We start from the raw sequence: 16,014 nt of genomic DNA, 5'->3' as shown, positions 1-16,014 counted from the left end.
CTCTGACCCGGGATGTGGAGGTGTATTCACACACTGACCCGGGATGAGGGGAGGTGTATTTACACACTGACCCGGAATGGGAGTGTGTATTTACACATTGACCCGGGGTGGGGAGGTGTATTTACACACTGACCCGGGGTGGGGAGGGTGTATTTACACACTGGCCCGGGATGGGAGGTGTATTTACACACTGACCCGGGGTGGGGAGGTGTATTTACACACTGGCCCGGGGTGGGAGGTGTATTTACACACTGACCCGGGATGGGGAGTTGTATTTACACACTGACCCAGCATGGGGAAGGTGTATTTATACACTGACCCGGGATGAGGGAGGTGTATTTACACACTGATCCGGGATGGGGAGGTGTATTTACACACTGACCCGGGATGGGGAGGTGTATTTACACTCTGACCCGGGATGGGGAGGGTGTATTTACACTCTGACCCGGGATGGGGAGGGTGTATTTACACTCTGACCCGGGATGGGGAGATGTATTTACACACTGACCCGGGATGGGGAGGGTGTATTTACACACTGACCCGGGGTGGGGAGGGTGTATTTACACACTGACCCGGGATGGGGAGATGTATTTACACACTGACCCGGGATGGGGAGGGTGTATTTACACTCTGACCCGGGATGGGGAGATGTATTTACACTCTGACCCGGGATGGCGAGGATGTATTTACACACTGACCCGGGATGGGGAGGTGTATTTACACTCTGACCCGGGATGGGGAGGGTGTATTTACACTCTGACCCGGGATGGGGAGGGTGTATTTACACACTGACCCGGGATGGGGAGGGTGTATTTACACACTGACCCGGGGTGGGGAGGGTGTATTTACACACTGACCCGGGGTGGGGAGTGTGTATTTACACACTGACCCGGGATGGGGAGGGTGTATTTACACTCTGACCCGGGGTGGGGAGGGTGTATTTACACACTGACCCGGGATGGGGAGATGTATTTACACACTGACCCGGGATGGGGAGATGTATTTACACACTGACCCGGGGTGGGGAGTGTGTATTTACACACTGACCCGGGATGGGGAGGTGTATTTACACACTGACCCGGGGTGGGGAGGGTGTATTTACACACTGACCCGGGATGGGGAGATGTATTTACACACTGACCCGGGATGGGGAGATGTATTTACACACTGACCCGGGATGGGGAGGGTGTATTTACACTCTGACCCGGGGTGGGGAGGGTGTATTTACACTCTGACCCGGGATGGGGAGGGTGTATTTACACTCTGACCCGGGATGGGGAGGGTGTATTTACACACTGACCCGGGATGGGGAGATGTATTTACACTCTGACCCGGGATGGGGAGATGTATTTACACACTGACCCGGGATGGGGAGATGTATTTACACACTGACCCGGGATGGGGAGGGTGTATTTACACACTGACCCGGGATGGGGAGATGTATTTACACTCTGACCCGGGGTGGGGAGGGTGTATTTACACTCTGACCCGGGATGGGGAGGGTGTATTTACACACTGACCCGGGATGGGGAGGGTGTATTTACACTCTGACCCGGGGTGGGGAGGGTGTATTTACACTCTGACCCGGGATGGGGAGGGTGTATTTATTGCTGATTTTTTTGAATGGTTATAACAAAACTATTTTCTCTTATTTCAGATTGAGTTTGTTGGTAAATCTGGAGATAGTGGAGGCGGGATGTATGTCATCAGTATCCTTTTGAGTAATGTCTGTGGACACAGCTCCCCCCCATGTTCAGCTCTCTCTGTCCGAGCTCTCCAACAACCACAGCATCTTCCTCAATCAGGGATCACGATGGTCAATTCGGTTCCACATGTTGAACATCACACGCCAGTGGTTGGTTCCCGAATCCCTGACTTCGTCACGGAGACAAAGAATTGTCACTGCGCAGAGGCAGGGGACTTGGCCCATCCTGTCTGAAATGGGTCTCCAAACGAGCATTATGGCCAATCCTCTGCCTTTTCCCCAGAGCCCTGTGCATTGTTTCTACTCCAGGGATGATCAAATTCCCACTTAAAATCCTCGATTGAACCTGCCTCCTCCACATTTCCAGGCCGTCCGATCCTGACCCAAACCGCTGGCCGTGTCAACAAGCTTTTTCTCACATCAATTCTGCGCCCCATTGTCTCAAACCTTTTTCTAGGGGGAACAGTTTCCCCCCTAGCTACTCCAGAGAGACTGAGAGACACCAGTCAGTCTCCAGATATCTCCCTGAGAGAGAGAGGGGAATGAGATACACCAGTCAGTGTACAGATATCTCCCCAAGAGAGAGGGGACTGAGAGACACCAGTCAGTGTACAGATATCTCCCTGAGAGAGAGGGGACTGAGATACACCAGTCAGTGTACAGATATCTCCCTGAGAGAGAGGGGACTGAGAGACACCAGTCAGTGTACAGATATCTCCCTGAGAGAGAGGGGGGACTGAGAGACACAAGTCAGTGTACAGATCGCTCCCTGAGAGAGAGAGGGGACTGAGAGACACCAGTCAGTGTACAGATATCTCCCTGAGAGAGAGAGGGGACTGAGAGCCACCAGTCAGTGTACAGATCTCTCCCTGAGAGTGAGAGGACTGAGAGACACCAGTCAGTGTACAGATATCTCCCTGAGAGACACCAGTCAGTGTACACATATCTCCCTGAGAGAGAGAGGGGACTGAGGGACACCAGTCAGTGTACAAATATCTCCCTGAGAGAGAGGGGACTGAGAGACACCAGTCAGTGTACAGATATCTCCCTGAGAGAGAGAGGGGACTGAGGGACACCAGTCAGTGTACAAATATCTCCCTGAGAGAGAGGGGACTGAGAGACACCAGTCAGTGTACACATATCTCCCTGAGAGAGAGAGGAGGGACTGAGAGACACCAGTCAGTGTACAGATATCTCCCTGAGAGAGAGGGGACTGAGAGACACCAGTCAGTGTACACATATCTCCCTGAGAGAGAGAGGAGGGACTGAGAGACACCAGTCAGTGTACAGATATCTCCCTGAGAGAGAGAGAGGGGGCTGAGAGACACCAGTCAGTGTACAGATATCTCCCTGAGAGAGAGGGGGGACTGAGAGACACTAGTCAGTGTACAGATTTCTCCCCGAGAGAGAGAGGGGACTGAGAGACACCAGTCAGTGTACAGATATCTCCCCGAGAGAGAGAGGGGACTGAGATACACCAGTCAGTGTACAGATATCTCCCCGAGAGAGAGAGGGGACTGAGAGACACCAGTCAGTGTACAGATATCTCCCTGAGAGAGAGGGGGGGCTGAGAGACACCAGTCAGTGTAGAGATATCTCCCTGACAGATAGAGAGGGGGACTGATAGACACCAGTCAGTGTAGAGATATCTCCCTGAGAGACACCAGTCAGTGTAGAGATATGTCCCTGAGAGAGAGAGGGGACTGAGAGACACCAGTCAGTGTACAAATATCTCCCTGAGAGAGAGGGGACTGAGAGACACCAGTCAGTGTAGAGATATCTCCCTGAGAGAGAGGGGGGACTGAGAGACACCAGTCAGTGTACAGATATCTCCCTGAGAGAGAGGGGGGACTGAGAGACACCAGTCAGTGTACAGATATCTCCCTGAGAGAGAGAGGGGACTGAGAGACACCAGTCAGTGTGCAGATATCTCCCTGAGAGAGAGAGGGGATTGAGAGACACCAGCCAGTGTGCAGATATCTCCCTGAGAGAGAGCGGGGACTGAGAGACACCAGTCAGTGTACAGATATCTTCCTGAGAGAGAGAGGGGACTGAGAGACACCAGTCAGTGTGCAGATATCTCCCTGAGAGAGAGAGGGGACTGAGAGACACCAGCCAGTGTGCAGATATCTCCCTGAGAGAGAGCGGGGACTGAGAGACACCAGTCAGTGTACAGATATCTCCCTGAGAGAGAGAGGGGACTGAGAGACACCAGTCAGTGTACAGATACCTCCCTGAGAGAGAGAGAGGGACTGAGAGACACCAGCCAGTGTGCAGATATCTCCCTAAGAGAGAGAGGGGACTGAGAGACACCAGTCAGTGTACAGATATCTCCCTGAGAGAGAGGGGGGACTGAGAGACACCAGTCAGTGTGCAGATATCTCCCTGAGAGAGAGAGGGGACTGAGAGACACCAGTCAGTGTACAGATATCTCCCTGAGAGAGAGAGGGGACTGAGAGCCACCAGTCAGTGTACAGATCTCTCCCTGAGAGTGAGAGGACTGAGAGACACCAGTCAGTGTACAGATATCTCCCTGAGAGAGAGGGGACTGAGAGACACCAGTCAGTGTACACATATCTCCCTGAGAGAGAGAGGGGACTGAGGGACACCAGTCAGTGTACAAATATCTCCCTGAGAGAGAGGGGACTGAGAGACACCAGTCAGTGTACAGATATCTCCCTGAGAGAGAGAGGGGACTGAGGGACACCAGTCAGTGTACAAATATCTCCCTGAGAGAGAGGGGACTGAGAGACACCAGTCAGTGTACACATATCTCCCTGAGAGAGAGAGGAGGGACTGAGAGACACCCGTCAGTGTACAGATATCTCCCTGAGAGAGAGGGGACTGAGAGACACCCGTCAGTGTACAGATATCTCCCTGAGAGAGAGGGGACTGAGAGCCACCAGTCAGTGTACAAATATCTCCCTGAGAGAGAGGGGACTGAGAGACACCAGTCAGTGTACACATATCTCCCTGAGAGAGAGAGGAGGGACTGAGAGACACCAGTCAGTGTACAGATATCTCCCTGAGAGAGAGAGAGGGGGCTGAGAGACACCAGTCAGTGTACAGATATCTCCCTGAGAGAGAGGGGGGACTGAGAGACACTAGTCAGTGTACAGATTTCTCCCCGAGAGAGAGAGGGGACTGAGAGACACCAGTCAGTGTACAGATATCTCCCCGAGAGAGAGAGGGGACTGAGATACACCAGTCAGTGTACAGATATCTCCCCGAGAGAGAGAGGGGACTGAGAGACACCAGTCAGTGTACAGATATCTCCCTGAGAGAGAGGGGGGGCTGAGAGACACCAGTCAGTGTAGAGATATCTCCCTGACAGATAGAGAGGGGGACTGATAGACACCAGTCAGTGTAGAGATATCTCCCTGAGAGACACCAGTCAGTGTAGAGATATGTCCCTGAGAGAGAGAGGGGACTGAGAGACACCAGTCAGTGTACAAATATCTCCCTGAGAGAGAGGGGACTGAGAGACACCAGTCAGTGTAGAGATATCTCCCTGAGAGAGAGGGGGGACTGAGAGACACCAGTCAGTGGACAGATATCTCCCTGAGAGAGAGGGGGGACTGAGAGACACCAGTCAGTGTACAGATATCTCCCTGAGAGAGAGAGGGGACTGAGAGACACCAGTCAGTGTGCAGATATCTCCCTGAGAGAGAGAGGGGATTGAGAGACACCAGCCAGTGTGCAGATATCTCCCTGAGAGAGAGCGGGGACTGAGAGACACCAGTCAGTGTACAGATATCTTCCTGAGAGAGAGAGGGGACTGAGAGACACCAGTCAGTGTGCAGATATCTCCCTGAGAGAGAGAGGGGACTGAGAGACACCAGCCAGTGTGCAGATATCTCCCTGAGAGAGAGCGGGGACTGAGAGACACCAGTCAGTGTACAGATATCTCCCTGAGAGAGAGAGGGGACTGAGAGACACCAGTCAGTGTACAGATACCTCCCTGAGAGAGAGAGAGGGACTGAGAGACACCAGCCAGTGTGCAGATATCTCCCTAAGAGAGAGAGGGGACTGAGAGACACCAGTCAGTGTACAGATATCTCCCTGAGAGAGAGGGGAGACTGAGAGACACCAGTCAGTGTGCAGATATCTCCCTGAGAGAGAGCGGGGACTGAGAGACACCAGTCAGTGTGCAGATATCTCCCTGAGAGAGAGGGGGGACTGAGAGACACCAGTCAGTGTGCAGATATCTCCCTGAGAGAGAGCGGGGACTGAGAGACACCAGCCAGTGTGCAGATATCTCCCTGAGAGAGAGAGGGGACTGAGAGACACAAGTCAGTGTACAGATATCTCCCTGAGAGACACCAGTCAGTGTAGAGATATCTCCCTAAGAGATAGAGAGGGGGACTGAGAGACACCAGTCAGTGTAGACATATCTCCCTGAGAGAGAGAGGGGACTGAGAGACACCAGTCAGTGTGCAGATATCTCCCTGAGAGACAGAGAGGGGACTGAGAGACACCAGTCAGTGTAGAGATATCTCCCTAAGAGATAGAGAGGGGGACTGAGAGACACCAGTCAGTGTAGAGATATCTCCCTGAGAGAGAGGGGGGGCTGAGAGACACCAGTCAGTGTACAGATAACTCCCCGAGAGAGAGGGGACTGAGAGACACCAGTCAGTGTACAGATATCTCCCTGAGAGAGAGAGAGGACTGAGAGACACCAGTGTACAGATATCTCCCTGAGAGAGAGAGCGGACTGAGAGACACCAGTCAGTGTACAGATATCTCCCTGAGAGAGAGGGGACTGAGAGACACCAGTCAGTGTACAGATATCTCCCTGAGAGACACCAGTCAGTGTAGAGATATCTCCGTGAGAGAGAGGTGACTGAGAGACATCAGTCAGTGTACAGATATCTCCCTGAGAGAGAGGGAGGACTGAGAGACACCAGTGTACAGATATCTCCCTGAGAGAGAGAGCGGACTGAGAGACACCAGTCAGTGTACAGATATCTCCCTGAGAGAGAGGGGACTGAGAGACACCAGTCAGTGTAGAGATATCTCCGTGAGAGAGAGGTGACTGAGAGACATCAGTCAGTGTACAGATATCTCCGTGAGAAAGAGGGGACTGAGAGATACCAGTCAGTGTACAGATATCTCCCTGAGAGAGGGGACTGAGAGACACCAGTCAGTGTACAGATATCTCCCTGAGAGAGGGGGACAGAGAGACACCAGTCAGTGTACAGATATCTCCCTGAGAGAGAGGGGACTGAGAGACACCAGTCAGTGTAGAGATATCTCCCTAAGAGATAGAGAGGGGGACTGAGAGACACCAGTCAGTGTACAGATACCTCCCTGAGAGAGGGGGACAGAGAGACACCAGTCAGTGTACAGATATCTCCGTGAGAGAGAGGTGACTGAGAGACATCAGTCAGTGTACAGATATCTCCCTGAGAGAGAGAGACTGAGAGACACCAGTCAGTGTACAGATATCTCCCTGAGAGAGAGGGAGGGTAGGGGCTGAGAACAATACAGGTTTCTCTGACGTATAGACACCTCAGCTGTATGTGTTAAGAATGTTGGTTCCTGAATGCAGCACAGATCTCCATCGGGCTCTTGCATCGCTGGCACGGGCAACGGTGGAGTCCGTTGTACAGGAAAGGTACGTTGGTCTATGACATCACATCTGTGGAGCACTGGGATCTTACTGTGCTGTGCGTTGGGCTCAGTGTCAGCACAGGCCGGGAGGGGCCCTGGGATCTCGCTGTGCTGTGTGTTGGGCTCAGTGTCAGCACAGGCCGGGAGGGCCCTGGGATCTCGCTGTGCTGTGCGTTGGGCTCAGTGTCAGACAGCACAGGCCGGGAGGGCCCTGGGATCTTGCTGTGCTGTGCGTTGGGCTCAGTGTCAGACAGCACAGGCCGGGAGGGCCCTGGGATCTCGCTGTGCTGTGTGTGGAGCTCAGTGTCAGACAGCACAGGCCGGGAGGGCCCTGGGATCTTGCTGTGCTGTGCGTTGGGCTCAGTGTCAGACAGCACAGACCGGGAGGGCCCTGGGATCTTGCTGTGCTGTGGGGGAGCTCAGTGTCAGACAGCACAGGCCGGGAGGGCCCTGGGATCTTGCTGTGCTGTGTGTTGGGCTCAGTGTCAGCACAGGCCGGGAGGGCCCTGAGATCTCGCTGTGCTGTGTGTTGGGCTCAGTGTCAGCACAGACCGGGAGGGTCCTGGGATCTCGCTGTGCTGTGGGGGAGCTCAGTGTCAGCACAGCACAGGCCGGGAGGGGCCCTGGGATCTTGCTGTGCTGTGTGTGGAGCTCAGTGTCAGGCAGCACAGACCGGGAGGGGCCCTGGGATCTCGCTGTGCTGTGGGGGAGCTCAGTGTCAGACAGCACAGACCGGGAGGGCCCTGGGATCTCGCTGTGCTGTGGGGGAGCTCAGTGTCAGCACAGCACAGGCCGGGAGGGGCCCTGGGATCTTGCTGTGCTGTGTGTGGAGCTCAGTGTCAGGCAGCACAGGCCGGGAGGGGCCCTGGGATCTCGCTGTGCTGTGGGGGAGCTCAGTGTCAGACAGCACAGGCCGGGAGGGCCCTGGGATCTCGCTGTGCTGTGTGTGGAGCTCAGTGTCAGACAGCACAGACCGGGAGGGCCCTGGGATCTCGCTGTGCTGTGGGGGAGCTCAGTGTCAGCACAGACCGGGAGGGCCCTGGGATCTCGCTGTGCTGTGGGGGAGCTCAGTGTCAGACAGCACAGGCCGGGAGGGCCCTGGGATCTCGCTGTGCTGTGGGGGAGCTCAGTGTCAGACAGCACAGGCCGGGAGGGCCCTGGGATCTCGCTGTGCAGTGGGGGAGCTCAGTGTCAGCACAGGCCGGGAGGGCCCTGGGATCTCGCTGTGCTGTGGGGGAGCTCAGTGTCAGCACAGGCCGGGAGGGCCCTGGGATCTTGCTGTGCTGTGTGTAGGGCTCAGTGTCAGCACAGACCGGGAGGGCCCTGGGATCTTGCTGTGCTGTGGGGGAGCTCAGTGTCAGACAGCACAGGCCGGGAGGGCCCTGGGATCTTGCTGTGCTGTGTGTGGAGCTCAGTGTCAGACAGCACAGGCCGGGAGGGCCCTGGGATCTCGCTGTGCTGTGTGTTGGGCTCAGTGTCAGACAGCACAGGCTGGGAGGGCCCTGGGATCTCGCTGTGCTGTGGGGGAGCTCAGTGTCAGACAGCACAGGCCGGGAGGGCCCTGGGACCTTGCTGTGCTGTGGGGGAGCTCAGTGTCAGCACAGGCCGGGAGGGGCCCTGGGATCTCGCTGTGCTGTGTGTGGAGCTCAGTGTCAGACAGCACAGACCGGGAGGGCCCTGGGATCTCGCCGTGCATTGTGTGGAGCTCAGTGTCAGCACAGACCGGGAGGGGCCTGGGATCTTGCTGTGCTGTGGGGGAGCTCAGTGTCAGCACAGGCCGGGAGGGGCCTGGGATCTTGCTGTGCTGTGTGTTGGGCTCAGTGTCAGACAGCACAGACCGGGAGGGCACTGGGATCTCGCTGTGCTGTGTGTGGAGCTCAGTGTCAGCACAGGCCGGGAGGGACCTGGGATCTCGCTGTGCTGTGTGTTGGGCTCAGTGTCAGACAGCACAGGCTGGGAGGGCCCTGGGATCTTGCTGTGCTGTGGGGGAGCTCAGTGTCAGACAGCACAGGCTGGGAGGGCCCTGGGATCTTGCTGTGCTGTGTGTTGGGCTCAGTGTCAGCACAGGCCGGGAGGGCCCTGGGATCTTGCTGTGCTGTGCTTTGGGCTCAGTGTCAGACAGCACAGGCCGGGAGGGCCCTGGGATCTCGCTGTGCTGTGTGTTGGGCTCAGTGTCAGCACAGGCCGGGAGGGCCCTGGGATCTTGCTGTGCTGTGCTTTGGGCTCAGTGTCAGACAGCACAGGCCGGGAGGGCCCTGGGATCTTGCTGTGCTGTGTGGGAGCTCAGTGTCAGACAGCACAGGCCGGGAGGGCCCTGGGATCTTGCTGTGCTGTGTGGGAGCTCAGTGTCAGACAGCACAGGCTGGGAGGGGCCCTGGGATCTTGCTGTGCTGTGGGGGAGCTCAGTGTCAGCACAGGCCGGGAGGGGCCCTGGGATCTCGCTGTGCTGTGTGTGGAGCTCAGTGTCAGACAGCACAGACCGGGAGGGCCCTGGGATCTCGCCGTGCATTGTGTGGAGCTCAGTGTCAGCACAGACCGGGAGGGGCCTGGGATCTCGCTGTGCTGTGTGAGGAGCTCAGTGTCAGCACAGGCCGGGAGGGCCCTGGGATCTCGCTGTGCTGTGTGAGGAGCTCAGTGTCAGCACAGACCGGGAGGGCCCTGGGATCTTGCTGTGCTGTGTGGAGCTCAGTGTCAGCACAGACTGGAAGGGCCCTGGGATCTCGCTGTGCTGTGGGGGAGCTCAGTGTCAGACAGCACAGACCGGGAGGGCCCTGGGACCTTGCTGTGCTGTGGGGGAGCTCAGTGTAAGACAGCACAGACCGGGAGGGGCCCTGGGATCTTGCTGTGCTGTGGGGGAGCTCAGTGTCAGACAGCACAGACCGGGAGGGCCCTGGGATCTCGCTGTGCTGTGTGTGGAGCTCAGTGTCAGACAGCACAGGCCGGGAGGGCCCTGGGATCTTGCTGTGCTGTGTGTTGGGCTCAGTGTCAGCACAGGCCGGGAGGGCCCTGGGATCTTGCTGTGCTGTGGGGTAGCTCAGTGTCAGACAGCACAGGCCGGGAGGGTCCTGGGATCTTGCTGTGCTGTGGGGGAGCTCAGTGTCAGACAGCACAGGCCGGGAGGGCCCTGGGATCTTGCTGTGCTGTGTGTTGGGCTCAGTGTCAGACAGCACAGGCCGGGAGGGCCCTGGGATCTCGCTGTGCTGTGGGGGAGCTCAGTGTCAGCACAGGCCGGGAGGGCCCTGGGATCTCGCTGTGCTGTGGGGGAGCTCAGTGTCAGCACAGGCCGGGAGGGGCCCTGGGATCTTGCTGTGCTGTGTGGAGCTCAGTGTCAGACAGCACAGACCGGGAGGGCCCTGGGATCTCGCTGTGCTGTGGGGGAGCTCAGTGTCAGACAGCACAGGCCGGGAGGGCCCTGGGATCTTGCTGTGCTGTGGGGGAGCTCAGTGTCAGACAGCACAGGCCGGGAGGGCCCTGGGATCTCGCTGTGCTGTGGGGGAGCTCAGTGTCAGCACAGACCGGGAGGGCCCTGGGATCTTGCTGTGCTGTGTGTGGAGCTCAGTGTCAGCACAGACCGGGAGGGCCCTGGGATCTTGCTGTGCTGTGTGTGGAGCTCAGTGTCAGCACAGACCGGGAGGGCCCTGGGATCTTGCTGTGCTGTGTGTGGAGCTCAGTGTCAGCACAGACCGGGAGGGCCCTGGGATCTTGCTGTGCTGTGTGTGGAGCTCAGTGTCAGCACAGGCCGGGAGGGGCCCTGGGATCTCGCTGTGCTGTCGGGGAGCTCAGTGTCAGACAGCACAGGCCGGGAGGGGCCCTGGGATCTCGCTATGCTGTCGGGGAGCTCAGTGTCAGACAGCACAGGCCGGGAGGGCCCTGGGATCTTGCTGTGCTGTGTGTGGAGCTCAGTGTCAGCACAGACCTGGAGGGCCCTGGGATCTCGCTGTGCTGTGTGTTGGGCTCAGTGTCAGCACAGGCCGGGAGGGCCCTGGGATCTCGCTGTGCTGTGTGTGGAGCTCAGTGTCAGACAGCACAGGCCGGGAGGGCCCTGGGATCTCGCTGTGCTGTGGGGGAGCTCAGTGTCAGCACAGGCCGGGAGGGCCCTGGGATCTTGCTGTGCTGTGGGGGAGCTCAGTGTCAGCACAGACCAGGGGGGCCCTGGGATCTCGCTGTGCTGTGGGGGAGCTCAGTGTCAGACAGCACAGGCTGGGAGGGCCCTGGGATCTCGCTGTGCTGTGCGTTGGGCTCAGTGTCAGACAGCACAGGCCGGGAGGGCCCTGGGATCTTGCTGTGCTGTGGGGAGCTCAGTGTCAGACAGCACAGACCGGGAGGGCCCTGGGATCTTGCTGTGCTATGTGTGGAGCTCAGTGTCAGACAGCACATGCCGGGAGGGCCCTGGGATCTTGCTGTACTGTGTGTGGAGCTCAGTGTCAGCACAGACCGGGAGGGCCCTGGGATCTCGCTGTGCTGTGTGTTGGGCTCAGTGTCAGCACAGACCGGGAGGGCCCTGGGATCTCGCTGTGCTGTGGGGGAGCTCAGTGTCAGACAGCACAGGCCGGGAGGGCCCTGGGATCTCGCTGTGCTGTGTGTGGAGCTCAGTGTCAGACAGCACAGGCCGGGAGGGGCCCTGGGATCTCGCTGTGCTGTGTGGAGCTCAGTGTCAGACAGCACAGGCCGGGAGGGCCCTGGGATCTTGCTGTGCTGTGTGGAGCTCAGTGTCAGACAGCACAGGCCGGGAGGGCCCTGGGATCTTGCTGTGCTGTGGGGGAGCTCAGTGTCAGCACAGGCCGGGAGGGGCCCTGGGATCTCGCTGTGCTGTGTGTGGAGCTCAGTGTCAGCACAGACCGGGAGGGGCCTGGGATCTTGCTGTGCTGTGTGTGGAGCTCAGTGTCAGCACAGACCGGGAGGGGCCCTGGGATCTTGCTGTGCTGTGGGGGAGCTCAGTGTCAGGCAGCACAGGCCGGGAGGGCCCTGGGATCTCGCTGTGCTGTGGGGGAGCTCAGTGTCAGACAGCACAGACCGGGAGGGCCCTGGGATCTTGCTGTGCTGTGGGGGAGCTCAGTGTCAGCACAGGCCGGGAGGGCCCTGGGATCTCGCTGTGCTGTGTGTGGAGCTCAGTGTCAGCACAGGCCGGGAGGGCCCTGGGATCTTGCTGTGCTGTGGGGGAGCTCAGTGTCAGACAGCACAGACCGGGAGGGCCCTGGGATCTCGCTGTGCTGTGTGTGGAGCTCAGTGTCAGCACAGGCCGGGAGGGGCCCTGGGATCTTGCTGTGCTGTGGGGGAGCTCAGTGTCAGCACAGACCGGGAGGGCCCTGGGATCTCGCTGTGCTGTGTGTGGAGCTCAGTGTCAGACAGCACAGGCCGGGAGGGGCCCTGGGATCTCGCTGTGCTGTGTGGAGCTCAGTGTCAGACAGCACAGGCCGGGAGGGCCCTGGGATCTTGCTGTGCTGTGCGTGGAGCTCAGTGTCAGACAGCACAGGCCGGGAGGGGCCCTGGGATCTCGCTGTGCTGTGTGGAGCTCAGTGTCAGACAGCACAGGCCGGGAGGGCCCTGGGATCTTGCTGTGCTGTGCGTTGGGCTCAGTGTCAGACAGCACAGGCCGGGAGGGCCCTGGGATCTCGCTGTGCTGTGCGTGGAGCTCAGTGTCAGACAGCACAGGCCGGGAGGGGCCCTGGGATCTCGCTGTGCTGTGTGGAGCTCAGTGTCAGACAGCACAGGCCGGGAGGGCCCTGGGATCTTGCTGTGCTGTGGGGGAGCTCAGTGTCAGACAGCACAGGCCGGGAGGGCCCTGGGATCTCGCTGTGCTGTGGGGGAGCTCAGTGTCAGACAGCACAGGCCGGGAGGGCCCTGGGATCTTGCTGTGCTGTGGGGGAGCTCAGTGTCAGACAGCACAGGCCGGGAGGGCCCTGGGATCTTGCTGTGCTGTGCGTGGAGCTCAGTGTCAGACAGCACAGGCCGGGAGGGGCCCTGGGATCTCGCTGTGCTGTGTGGAGCTCAGTGTCAGACAGCACAGGCCGGGAGGGCCCTGGGATCTTGCTGTGCTGTGCGTTGGGCTCAGTGTCAGACAGCACAGGCCGGGAGGGCCCTGGGATCTCGCTGTGCTGTGCGTGGAGCTCAGTGTCAGACAGCACAGGCCGGGAGGGCCCTGGGATCTCGCTGTGCTGTGGCGGAGCTCAGTGTCAGACAGCACAGGCTGGGAGGGCCCTGGGATCTTGCTGTGCTGTGGGGGAGCTCAGTGTCAGCACAGGCCGGGAGGGCCCTGGGATCTTGCTGTGCTGTGGGGGAGCTCAGTGTCAGACAGCACAGACCGGGAGGGCCCTGGGATCTCGCTGTGCTGTGGGGGAGCTCAGTGTCAGACAGCACAGGCCGGGAGGGCCCTGGGATCTCGCTGTGCTGTGGGGGAGCTCAGTGTCAGACAGCACAGGCCGGGAGGGCCCTGGGATCTTGCTGTGCTGTGCGTGGAGCTCAGTGTCAGACAGCACAGGCCGGGAGGGCCCTGGGATCTCGCTGTGCTGTGTGTTGGGCTCAGTGTCAGCACAGACCGGGAGGGCCCTGGGATCTTGCTGTGCTGTGGGGGAGCTCAGTGTCAGACAGCACAGGCCGGGAGGGCCCTGGGATCTCGCTGTGCTGTGGGGGAGCTCAGTGTCAGCACAGACCGGGAGGGCCCTGGGATCTCGCTGTGCTGTGGGGGAGCTCAGTGTCAGACAGCACAGACCGGGAGGGCCCTGGGATCTCGCTGTGCTGTGTGTTGGGCTCAGTGTCAGCACAGGCCGGGAGGGCCCTGGGATCTCGCTGTGCTGTGTGTGGAGCTCAGTGTCAGACAGCACAGACCGGGAGGGCCCTGGGATCTCGCTGTGCTGTGGGGGAGCTCAGTGTCAGACAGCACAGGCCGGGAGGGCCCTGGGATCTCACTGTGCTGTGTGTTGGGCTCAGTGTCAGACAGCACAGGCTGGGAGGGGCCCTGGGATCTCGCTGTGCTGTGTGTGGAGCTCAGTGTCAGCACAGGCCGGGAGGGCCCTGGGATCTCGCTGTGCTCTGTGTTGGGCTCAGTGTCAGACAGCACAGGCCGGGAGGGCCCTGGGATCTTGCTGTGCTGTGTGTGGAGCTCAGTGTCAGACAGCACAGGCCGGGAGGGCCCTGGGATCTCGCTGTGCTGTGTGTTGGGCTCAGTGTCAGACAGCACAGACCGGGAGGGCCCTGGGATCTCGCTGTGCTGTGTGTGGAGCTCAGTGTCAGCACAGGCCTGGAGGGCCCTGGGATCTCGCTGTGCTGTGGGGGAGCTCAGTGTCAGACAGCACAGGACGGGAGGGCCCTGGGATCTTGCTGTGCTGTGTGTGGAGCTCAGTGTCAGCACAGGCCGGGAGGGCCCTGGGATCTCGCTGTGCTGTGTGTTGGGCTCAGTGTCAGACAGCACAGGCCGGGAGGGCCCTGGGATCTTGCTGTGCTGTGTGTGGAGCTCAGTGTCAGACAGCACAGGCCGGGAGGGCCCTGGGATCTCGCTGTGCTGTGTGTGGAGCTCAGTGTCAGCACAGGCCGGGAGGGCCCTGGGATCTTGCTGTGCTGTGGGGGAGCTCAGTGTCAGACAGCACAGGCCGGGAGGGCCCTGGGATCTCGCTGTGCTGTGGGGGAGCTCAGTGTCAGCACAGACCGGGAGGGGCCTGGGATCTCGCTGTGCTGTGGGGGAGCTCAGTGTCAGACAGCACAGGCCGGGAGGGCCCTGGGATCTTGCTGTGCTGTGTGTTGGGCTCAGTGTCAGACAGCACAGGCCGGGAGGGGCCTGGGATCTTGCTGTGCTGTGGGGGAGCTCAGTGTCAGCACAGACTGGGAGGGGCCTGGGATCTCGCTGTGCTGTGGGGGAGCTCAGTGTCAGACAGCACAGGCCGGGAGGGCCCTGGGATCTTGCTGTGCTGTGTGTGGAGCTCAGTGTCAGACAGCACAGACCGGGAGGGGCCCTGGGATCTTGCTGTGCTGTGTGTGGAGCTCAGTGTCAGACAGCACAGGCCGGGAGGGCCCTGGGATCTTGCTGTGCTGTGTGTTGGGCTCAGTGTCAGACAGCACAGGCCGGGAGGGCCCTGGGATCTTGCTGTGCTGTGGGGGAGCTCAGTGTCAGACAGCACAGGCCGGGAGGGCCCTGGGGTCTCGCTGTGCTGTGTGTTGGGCTCAGTGTCAGCACAGGCCGGGAGGGGCCCTGGGATCTCGCTGTGCTGTGTGTGGAGCTCAGTGTCAGACAGCACAGGCCGGGAGGGCCCTGGGATCTCGCTGTGCTGTGGGGGAGCTCAGTGTCAGCACAGGCCGGGAGGGCCCTGGGATCTCGCTGTGCTGTGGGGGAGCTCAGTGTCAGACAGCACAGGCCGGGAGGGCCCTGGGATCTTGCTGTGCTGTGTGTTGGGCTCAGTGTCAGACAGCACAGACCGGGAGGGCCCTGGGATCTCTCTGTGCTGTGGGGGAGCTCAGTGTCAGCACAGACCGGGGGGGCCCTGGGATCTTGCTGTGCTGTGTGTGGAGCTCAGTGTCAGACAGCACAGGCCGGGAGGGCCCTGGGATCTCGCTGTGCTGTGTGTTGGGCTCAGTGTCAGACAGCACAGGCCGGGAGGGCCCTGGGATCTCGCTGTGCTGTGTGTGGAGCTCAGTGTCAGCACAGACCGGGAGGGCCCTGGGATCTCGCTGTGCTGTCGGGGAGCTCAGTGTCAGACAGCACAGGC

At 59.5% G+C, this 16,014-nt stretch overlaps 1 protein-coding gene across 1 annotated transcript in view; it reads left to right on the top strand.

Moving 5' to 3' along the window:
• LOC140403018 (DNA-directed RNA polymerase III subunit RPC3-like) overlaps positions 1-16,014 on the top strand; it is a 232,156-nt gene that overhangs the window by 75,043 nt on the left and 141,099 nt on the right. Inside the window, 2 exon segments of the mRNA XM_072490671.1 lie at positions 1,658-1,709; positions 7,262-7,322. Of these exon segments, the coding sequence (XP_072346772.1) occupies positions 1,658-1,709; positions 7,262-7,322 (113 nt within the window).

This window comes from Scyliorhinus torazame, chromosome 26 (assembly GCF_047496885.1).
Source record: "Scyliorhinus torazame isolate Kashiwa2021f chromosome 26, sScyTor2.1, whole genome shotgun sequence".
Lineage (NCBI taxonomy): Eukaryota > Metazoa > Chordata > Chondrichthyes > Carcharhiniformes > Scyliorhinidae > Scyliorhinus > Scyliorhinus torazame.
The sequence above is the reverse complement of the archived record's forward strand: the minus strand, read 5'-3'. Positions and strand labels throughout refer to the sequence as shown.